This window comes from Malaclemys terrapin, chromosome 22 (genome assembly GCF_027887155.1).
Source record: "Malaclemys terrapin pileata isolate rMalTer1 chromosome 22, rMalTer1.hap1, whole genome shotgun sequence".
Lineage (NCBI taxonomy): Eukaryota > Metazoa > Chordata > Testudines > Emydidae > Malaclemys > Malaclemys terrapin.
In genome coordinates, this window is record NC_071526.1 from 10,887,891 (window position 1) to 10,897,739 (window position 9,849).

Consider the following 9,849-nt stretch of genomic DNA (forward strand, 5'->3'; position numbering starts at 1 on the left):
ATGTAATATCCGGCATGATCAGGAGGTGTGAAAACTGGCAAGCCATAACATTTGGCAAAGGTATCAGTTCAAATGACCAAACTCTATTGTCAAATATCCTCTACTTTGCTGTGTCAGCTCCAGAGCACCATAACGGATAAGGGAATCAGGACAGGCTGGAATCAAAGCCCCAGTAAAGGCACATAGCATTTATGTGGGTATCCCTCAGGCAGTGTCTGGGCAATCCTGTGTTATATGTGGTGCGCACAAAATAAAAAGATTGTACAATTCAGCTTTGTTTCTTTTGCAATTGTCTTGATCTATCATGTTTGTAGTGTGGTTGTAGCCATGTCGGTGGTCCCAGAATATGAGAGACGCAAGGTGCGTGAGGTAGTATCTTTTGTTGGACCAAATTCTGTTGGTGAAAGAGATACACTTTTAAGGTCTGCAGAGCTCTTGTTCACATATGGAAAAGATGCTGGGAGGCACTCTGATTACCTTTCCCAGACCTGAAGAGGAGCTCTGTGGAGCTCAAAAGCTTGTCTCTTTCACCAACAGAAGTTGGTCCAACAAGATATTGCCTCACCCATCTTGTCTCGCCCTCTTAATCTACCATGTTAGATTCCAATTTGCTGCATCATATAACAAACAACACGTATGTTCCATCCAGTGGCGGAAACAACAGCTGAGTGGGTTTACATTAGATCTAATCAGGTTAATACTGTGTGTTTGTTTAGAGGATCTGGTATCTTGCTGCAATAGGCTGAGTACAAAAACCTCAAGGCCATTAATCGTAAACATATGACAAAACTTCCCCTTTACACTTCACTTTATTTGTGTTTTTAGGTGCAATGTTTCTGACAAACTTTTAAAAAATCAAGTAGCTTTAAGAAAAAATTTCTGCCCTGATCCTCTTACTGGTGCTATGATGATGGACCCGCAGTAGAAGATAATTGGGTTAGACAGGAGCACAGATCCACCTTGATGGAACAGGCTTCAGGAATAGGGTGCTAGTTTGTAACTCCTAGTTTACAAATGTTCTCCCCTTACCCAATCTGCAAAGCAATTGAGAAATCCCTCCCTCCCATCTTTATGCAGCGATGGGCTTGGCTTTGTCTGTTGCCCGTTTATAACAATAAATAAGAGCCATTTGTCCCATAGCTAGCCCATCGTGTGGAAGAGAAATTCACCCTGAGGCAGAGAGCATGTGCATGACCATCTGCCTTGCTGAAAGCTTTAACAAGTAAGATGTGGGGGCTTCATCATCCTCTGCCGTGGGGTGAACTTAACCTTTGTTAAATGGAGTGAATAAAAGCAGATGCAAACCTAGTGTGTGGGTCTAGACCTCCGCCCCCCAATGGCATGATGATGGCTGTGCCACACTCCAGTTGTGTGGGTGCAGCTAAACTCTAGTCAATCCTGCCATTATTTGTACAGGTCCTAGTACGATGGGGTCCTGGGCCAAGCTCGGGGGGTGGGGAGAGGGTGCTGTGGGCTACCACAGTATTAATAGTAAATAATTACACACTGGGGGAAATCTCAGGAGGAGTGCATTTGTACAGCAAGTAGCACAAGGCAGGGCTGGGCCATGAGCACCCCCACACAATGCATAGTAAATAATTCTATGATGATGGGGGAGCAGGATGGAACTCAGGCAGAATGGGTTTCTTTGTACAGCACCCAGCACCGTGTGCAAGTGGGTCAGGCCATGCTTAGGAGGCCTGGGCACTACCATGCTAGAGCCTCAGTGCTCCCAGGCTACACCTTGCTCCGTCCTGCCTCCCCACCTACCTCCTCCCCCATAGCGGTCTTGGCTGAGCCCTCCAGAAGCTTATCGCAGCTGCTGCCTAAGTTAATGGAGATATCCCATCTCCTAGAACTGGAAGGGACCTTGAAAGGTCATCAAGTCCAGCCCAGGGCGGGACCCGGTACCACTGGGTACAGCTGCCCAGAGAGCCGCCCCACGGCCCCACCCTGTAATTATTCACTGCTCGCAGTGTGGGCGTGCACAGGACCCCTTTGTGCTCCGCGCTGTACATACGCATGCGGCCTGACAAACACCTCGCCCTCCCGCATGATTATTGACTACGCATAGCTCTGCCACTAGGGGGCGGCGGGGGGGGGGGGGAGTCCCTTGGACGCAGCCACGAGGGGGAGGGTCCCTGGGACGCCTCGCTCGGCAGCGCCCAATTAGGGACCGGGGCGCCGGGCGCGCGCGGAGAGCCGAGTCTAACTCCGCCCCCAGCTGCGGCCGCGCGGGGCGGGGGCGGGGTGTATCGGCAGCCGGCCGCTGTGATTGGCCCGTCTCCCGGCCAGCCCCCGCCCCCCGTGCCGGCTGTGGGGAGGAGGCGGGAAGCGGGAGCTGCTCGGCGGGAGGGTTCGTTGGCCGCTGGTGCCCGGCGCGCGCTGGCTGCTCGCGGGCCCTTGGGGCGGGGGCGGCCTGTCGCGGCCGGGTGAGAGGAGCAGTCGGGGCCCCTGTGAGGGGTGTTCGCGGGGGAGCTCGCTGCCGTTCGGAGCCCCGGGGAGGCGGGTTGGGAGGCTGGGGGTGAGGAGCAGGGGGGCTCAGGGAGGGCTGGGAGCGAGGGGGGCGGGGGGTGAGGAGCGGATGGGGGGCTGGGGTAGGGGAGATGGGGGGTGAGGTGAGTTGGGAGGCTGGGGGTGAGGAGTGGATGGGGAGGGCTGGGGGCTCAGAGCAGGGGGCTCAGAGCAGGGGGATTCAGGAAGGGCTGGGGGTGAGGAGTGGATGGGGAGGGCTGGAGGCTCAGAGCAGGGGGGTTCAGGAAGGGCTGGGGGTGAGGAGTGGATGGGGAGGGCTGGAGGCTCAGAGCAGGGGGGTTCAGGAAGGGCTGGGGGTGAGGAGTGGATGGGGAGGGCTGGGGGCTCAGAGCAGGGGGGTTCAGGAAGGGCTGGGGGTGAGGAGTGGATGGGGAGGGCTGGGGGCTCAGAGCAGGGGGCTCAGAGCAGGGGGGTTCAGGAAGGGCTGGGGGTGAGGAGTGGATGGGGAGGGCTGGGGGCTCAGAGCAGGGGGGTTCAGGAAGGGCTGGGGGTGAGGAGTGGATGGGGAGGGCTGGGGGCTCAGAGCAGGGGGCTCAGAGCATGGGGATTCAGGAAGGGCTGGGGGTGAGGAGTGGATGGGGTGGGCTGGAGGCTCAGAGCAGGGGGGTTCAGGAAGGGCTGGGGGTGAGGAGTGGATGGGGTGGGCTGGAGGCTCAGAGCAGGGGGGTTCAGGAAGGGCTGGGGGTGAGGAGCGGATGGGGGGCTGGGGTAGGGAAGATGGGGGGTGAGGTGAGTTGGGAGGCTGGGGGTGAGGAGTGGATGGGGGAGGGCTGGGAGCAAGCAGCAGTGGGCTGGGGGCAGACCACGCAAGGGGCTTATCCAGCCTGTTCTTGAACATCTGCAGCGATGGAGAGTCCCCCGCCTCCCTTAGCATCTGTCCGGGGAGTTCAAGAGCTTTCCTACCAGCTCGCCCAGATCTCCCTTGCTGTCCGGCAAGCCGATTACTCCTTGTCCTGCCTTCACAGGGTGCTGAGAGCAATCTGTCTCTTTATAATGGCCCCTCACATATGTGATGGCTCCTATCCCGTACCCCCTCAGTCTCAAGACTAAATGTGCCCAGGTTTTTTTAACCTTTCCTCATAGGTCAGGTTTCTAAACCTTTTATCATGTTTGTTGTGTTCCTCTGGACTTACTTTAGTTTCTCCCCATCTTTCCTATGGTGCAGTTCCCAGAATTGGGTCCAGTACTCCAGCGCTGAATAGAGTGGGCAGTTACCGCCCAGGTCTTCCACGTAACTTCCAGCTCCCTTTCAGCAGTACTACCACCCTGGTCAGTTATTTCCCCTTTTGTAATTTCACATTTGATTTTTCCTTTCTACGTAAAATACATTGCACTTATCTGTATTGAATTTCATCTTGTTGAATTCAATCACGTCTCCAATTTGTCAAGGTCCTTTTGAATTCTAATCCTGTCCTCCAAAGTGCTTGCAACATCTCACAACTTGATGATATCTGCAGAATTTATAAGCATGCTTTCCACTTCATTTTCCAAGTTGTTAATGAAAACCTTGAATATTACTAGACCCAGGACTGACTCCTGAGGGATCTCACGAAATACGTCCTCCCAGTTTGACAGTGAAACATTGAAAACCATGCTGCATGTGGTCTTTCAACCAGTTGTGCACCCACCTTACAGTAATTACATATAGACTGCATTTCCCTAGTTTGCTTATCAAAATGTCATGTGAGATTGTGTCAAAAACCTTGTTAAAATCAAGATACTTCTCCTCTACAGCTTCCCCCCATACACTAGGCTGTAAACCTGTCAAAGAAGGAAACTAGGTTGGTTTGGCATGTTTTCCTGACCAAGCCATGCTGGCTAGTCCTTATAACTGTTATCCTCTAGGTACTTACAAATTGATTGTTTAATAATTTGTTCTAGCATCTTTCCAGGTATCGAGTTAGGCTGACTTGGGTCTTTTTTGTTCCCCTTCTTCAGTCTTCTGGGACCTTAACTATCATCCATGAGTTCTCAAAGATAATTGTTAAAGGTTCAGAGATTGCTTCATCTAGTTTCTTAAGAACCATAGGATGAATTTCAGTAGGCCCTGTCGATTTGAATACATATAACTTTTATATAAATATTCTTTAACCTGTAATTTCCCTATTTTGGCTTATGTTCCTTCCCCCTTGTTGTTAATATTAATTGTGTTGAGTATCTGCTCACCCTTAACCTTTCCAGTGAAGACCAAAGCAAAATAGGCATTAAACACCTCAGCCTTCTTGATGTCATCAGTTATTTGCTCTCCTTTCCCACTAAGTTGAGGACCTACACTTTCCTTCATCTTTCTCTTGCTCCTAATATGTTTAAAGAATCTCTTCTTATTGGGTTTTATGTCTCCTGGCACATGTAACTCCTTTTGTGCCTTACCCTTTCTGATTTTGTCCCTGCATGCTTGTGCTATTTTTTGTACTCCATCGTGGCAATTTGTCCATGTTTCCACTTTTTGTAGGATTCCTTTTTCATTTTCAGGTCATTAAAGAGCTGCTGATGGAGCCTTATTGGCCTTCCTATGCCCCTTTCTCTCTCACTGCCCTGGGCCATAGGCCCTTGTCTCATCTCCTCCCTGCAGATCAGCTATTGACCATTCACTGTGGCCCTGTTAAAACACAACAGTGCATGCAGGACCAGTATAGACATGCAGCTTCTGTGCTACTTCACAGGGTATGTCTGGATTGCAGTCATGGAGTGTGACTGCAGCTTGAACAGACATACCTGAGCTAGGTAGTTTGGGTCCTGGAACAGTGAAGCAAAAGCAGTATAAACTTCAGTGTGGACTAGCCCCACCACCCTCAAGTAACTATCCAGGTTTCTGGGCAGGTTTGTACAGCTAGTGCTGCCATGGTTTTGCTGCTCTGGGACCTGAGCTAGCTAGATGAAACATCCCAGTTATTGCAATGTACACATACCCACCATGTGGCCATTCTCACTCAAGCTAGGCTAACTCCAGTGTAGATAACTCCTATTAATTTTGCAGTGAAGCCATAGCCTCAAGTGTTTCCAGCAATTATAAATCCAAGTGTGCTAAGAACTGTGTGAAAGAGAAGCTGCAAGCATTTTTTACAAGCAGCCAGTTACAAAGCACATCATCATTATAATTATTATTTGGCACTTACACAGTAGATCTCAAAGGGCTTTCCAAGCAGTTACCAACTTATCCTTTGGTAAATGATATGCAAAGGATGAAATAACTTGCCCAAGGTCTCACAGTGAGTCAGTTTCATATCCCTGTTGCCCACTCTTCCACTACTGCACTGGAAATTGTTCCTGTTCTCCCACAGAACATATACAAGAACACTGCTGGTGATGCTCTAGCCTGCCTTCTTATTTCAGGCTGCAGCAGGTCCCTCATTATTTGTATACAGAAAAAGGATCAGCCATGAAATGTGTACGAAAAAGAAGCACTGCTGAGCAGTTGGAGACTTGTGGCATCTGGCTAGACACTGCAAAGTTAAAGAAGCGCAAAATACAGGTAATAAATCTATACAATTTGTGATGTCATAGCTTTGTGCAGCTCTTTACAAACCTAGTACACAATGTTCTCTACCCTCAGGAGATTAAAATCTAAGTTAGAGGGCTCACATGAGGAGATACAGCATGGGAACAAGAGAGATTGGCAGAGGAAGAAGCCTAGAGCATTTTATCTCTCCCTTTTTTTTTTAAATGAGCCATCACTGAATTGTCTCAGATATGCAAGTGGGGAGTATCTTAACGGAGACTAGCAGTGCAAAGAAGCAAGGAAGGATTTAAAGGTGAAGAGGTAGGAAATATGGCTTCTTGGGGAAGAGGGTTGTTCAAGCAGTGTGGTACAACTGTAGATGAAAGGAGATAAAGGGAATAACAAGGAGAGGGGAGTTATGTCACTGTTGACAAGTTAAATTCACTCTAGCACTTCTCTCCCCACCCAGACTCTCGTATCCAAGCCAACTTCAAACATGCCAAATCCACTTCTTGAGAGGAACTATAATAGTCACATTTCAGTTAATTTTACTCAGACAAGACTTTCTCAGCCATACACCAGGCAAACTACCATCTCTTCGTTCTTCAGCATTCAACCAACAGGTACTGTAGAACAATTTTTGCAAATACACACACACACACACCTTTTTAATATGGCAAAGTTACAGTGAAACGTTATTGTATCATGCTACATCATATGTTACTTATTCAGGATCAGGTTAATATTCACAGAACCTGGCTAAAAATTATGGCTTGCTGGCTGGGGAGTCTTCCTCCTCCGAGTACACTAGAAAGATTGACCAAATCTCTGTGCATGCATACATACATATATACATTATTTTCCTGACAGCACAGAAAATCCACCTAGTCTCATTTCAAGGCATTTATCGTGGGCAGAGACAGAGAATGCCTTTAGGACTTTAGTTTGGAGTCTGGACACTTTCCAGCATTGCTTCTGTCAGGTAGCGTAAATTAGATCAGAAGCTAAAAAGCATGGGATGGGCAAATCTGACCCAAAATGAACAAAGACCATTCAGATCCGTTCCCACGTTTGTCAGATTGTATTCCCTACAAATGTTAAAGGCTGGGATTAACCTAAAAGAATTAGGTGCCCAATTCATCCTGTGTGTTTTTTATAAATTTGGAACTGATGTTACAATTCACTGTTTGTGCAAAACTCCCATTGATTTAAACAGGAGCATCATGCTGTGTAAGGGCTACAGGATCGGGACCTTTGTTGGGAAGGGTAGCATGTTAACCCTGAAGTCTTGAAGCTGAGAGGAGATGGTAGGGGAAGGAGTGTACTCATACTGTGGACACCTCTCTAATTGGTTTAGTCAACTGGGTCCATCTAGTGTCATTGAATTTTATCTAACGGGATTTCAGCTCAGAAATGCTGACTGCGAGCTAAGCCATGGCTCAGTTTATGATGAAAAGTGCTTTTTACCTCTGTGTGCTCTGGCTGTTGGAGTGAGCGCAACAATGGCCTTGGGGGAGCTCAGCCTACTAATCTTGAATGATATTTTTTTAAACACTTGCACACACTACTATGAGTCTGATTTTATTTGTCTCTAGTGGGCAGGGCTTGTAGTAGTGCCATTCAACCTCTGCTTATGCTTTGTGCTGTTTCCTGCTCCCTGTGGATTTTCTGTATGAAGGCTACTATCCTTTCATTCACTATAGATTCCTATTGCAAGATTTAGAGACTTCCCTGCAGTAATTTCTACAGAGTTTTCTATTGCTGTGTAAATATTAACTCTTTATTCTGAAATTGAGAAAAAGCTAGAATCTTGGGGTAGGATTTAGAAATTACACTATTTCAAATGGTTTCAAAAGCAGAAGACTGATTCTGTTGTTTCTTTGCTCCCTTCAAGGAGATGACGAGGTGTCTGGAAAATTTTACAGTTCAGTTTTCCAATTCCTTGTGCATCACTAATTTATAAAGAAGTGAAGCATCTTCCAGTAGTTAATCACTAAACAGCAATCAGACCACTTTGTATCGGAGGAAGATTTATTAGAATCTTAATTTCTATTGAACTGTTCATTGGTAAAGCACTTCACAAATATACAGTGTCATCAAAATCACTGCAGCCCCCTTAGGGGTGGAAAACAGGCATTACATAACTGTTAAAAGGCACATCCTATTGAAAGTGTAAGGGGAACTTAAGTTGGTGGAATGGCTTTACTGAAGTTGAAATTTGACTCTTTGGGGGAGGCCTGAAGAAGAGATGGAGCATCAAGGGGAGCTTGGAACTGCTCAGATATCACTTCACTTCTCCCTCATGGGAGGCAGAACTTGCTTGACTATCATCTTCTTGCTTCACATATTGCGCCAGCCATCTCACTAATTTCTACAAGGAGGTAGAACTATTAGGATGTTGTGAAACAGGAGAGAGTCTGGTTGTGTCCAAATTAATTAAAGGAGGGGTAGAGGACAGTGTAGAGTTGTCTAAATCAAGCATGGGAGAGGCATAATTGTGTGGTCGCTAATCTTGAGTTTGAAGAGTTTGCATATCAGCTGTGTTGTCTTATTCAAGTACATTGTTTTTTCCAGGTGAAAAGGATGATGAAGAAAACTTAAAGACACATCCTCTTATGTCAAATAAAGGAAAAGGCTCTGATTTCTTGGCTGCCTCCTCTATGAAGAGTTCTGGGGCTGCTAAGTTAGAGGAAGCCCAGGCACCAACCTTGAGCCCTCAGGAGGACAACATTCAAGAATGTAGCCAGCTGCTTGTTCAAAACACACAAGGCTTGAACATTCCCCTGTTGAACTATACCTTCCCACAAGCACAGTCTAACAGCAGGAGTGAGTGCACAGCCATTGCAAGGACCTCTGCTGGTGAGACAGAAGACTTTCTCTCCATAAACTTCACCCAGGATTCAGAGGAAAATAGGGTTCTAGCTCACAGGAATTCAGATGACTCATTCACTGGAAGAATATCTGTAGCAAATGGGATAATTTCAAGGAAGAGAGAGAGTTACTTTATAGGAGAGAAAGAGGGCCATTTGTGCTCTGAGAGGGGGAGAACTAGAGTGGGTCTCAAACCTACACACTTGAAGCAAGGTAGGAGGAGATGCAAAAACCTGCCCCCTGGTGGAATTTCTTTTATGGATGTGTCAGAGGTTGAGAATGTGTGTCCTGCACCCAAGGGTAATGAAGGCCAGCAGACCAATTATCCTCTATCCCAGGGGCGAACAACTAAAGCAGAGCTTTTGAGAGACAGTAGTCAAAATTTTGCTGCCTTTTGGACAAGAAACTGTCACAATATGGCTGGTTCAGAAGAAGAGCAGGGGCCCAGTGAGAGTAGTCCTACCACACAGTTGTTTACCCAGGATTCAGAGGGACACAGAGTCATTTCTCACCAGCACTTCTATAAGAGTGTCAGATCACCGTTGCAGAAAAAGTATCTACAGGACAAAACCAACTTTGTCCAGAGGGTGCCTAGCCCACCCTCTGTGGACTGCTTTAAGGTTTATTCTTCAGGGGCACGGGACAGGACTCCTTTAGCTACTACAGCCATGAATTTATGTGAGCCTGAGTCATGTTATGATTTGTTATTCACAGAGGATTCAGAAGGAAACAGAATTATCAAACACTGATTCAGTAGTAATTTTTTTCTGAGTAAACAGTGCTGAAAAATTGACTTTTTTAATGTACATGAAAATTCCTCTGAAGCCTACACAGTGCATCACTTTCTTTAAGAAAGATACAAGGACTATGTAAGTGTACACATTGCATATACGGCCTTTGGCTGTGAGTGGTATAGACCCAAACACACAGGCTACTTACTCTGCATGGATTGTCTTTGACTAAAAAGAGATGTGTGCAAATAAAGTGATCATTTTATCGTAAAA

At 47.1% G+C, this 9,849-nt stretch overlaps 1 protein-coding gene across 6 annotated transcripts; it reads left to right on the top strand.

Annotated features, from left to right (window-relative positions):
- Nucleotides 1-2,349: 2,349 nt before the first annotated feature.
- AUNIP (aurora kinase A and ninein interacting protein) lies at nt 2,350-9,849 on the top strand. Of its 6 annotated transcripts, none has more exons than XM_054011527.1 (5): nt 2,350-2,432; nt 3,701-3,804; nt 5,817-6,007; nt 6,444-6,597; nt 8,549-9,849. In XM_054011527.1, the coding sequence occupies exons 3-5, from the start codon at nt 5,915-5,917 to the stop codon at nt 9,592-9,594; spliced, it is 1,293 nt and encodes a 430-aa protein (XP_053867502.1). In that variant the 5' UTR covers nt 2,350-2,432; nt 3,701-3,804; nt 5,817-5,914; the 3' UTR covers nt 9,595-9,849. The 6 variants fall into 6 exon arrangements, with proteins under 6 accessions (XP_053867502.1, XP_053867505.1, XP_053867506.1 ...); XM_054011530.1 differs by having other exon boundaries at nt 5,869-6,007; XM_054011531.1 differs by having other exon boundaries at nt 5,901-6,007.

Coding starts and splice junctions, on each gene's coding strand:
- AUNIP (XM_054011527.1), top strand. CDS start 5,915: ATGAAATGTGTACGAAAAAGAAGCACTGCTGAGCAGTTGGAGACTTGT. Junction 6,008..6,443: donor TAAAGAAGCGCAAAATACAG/GTAATAAATCTA, acceptor CTCCCCACCCAG/ACTCTCGTATCCAAGCCAAC. Junction 6,598..8,548: donor CTTCAGCATTCAACCAACAG/GTACTGTAGAAC, acceptor TGTTTTTTCCAG/GTGAAAAGGATGATGAAGAA.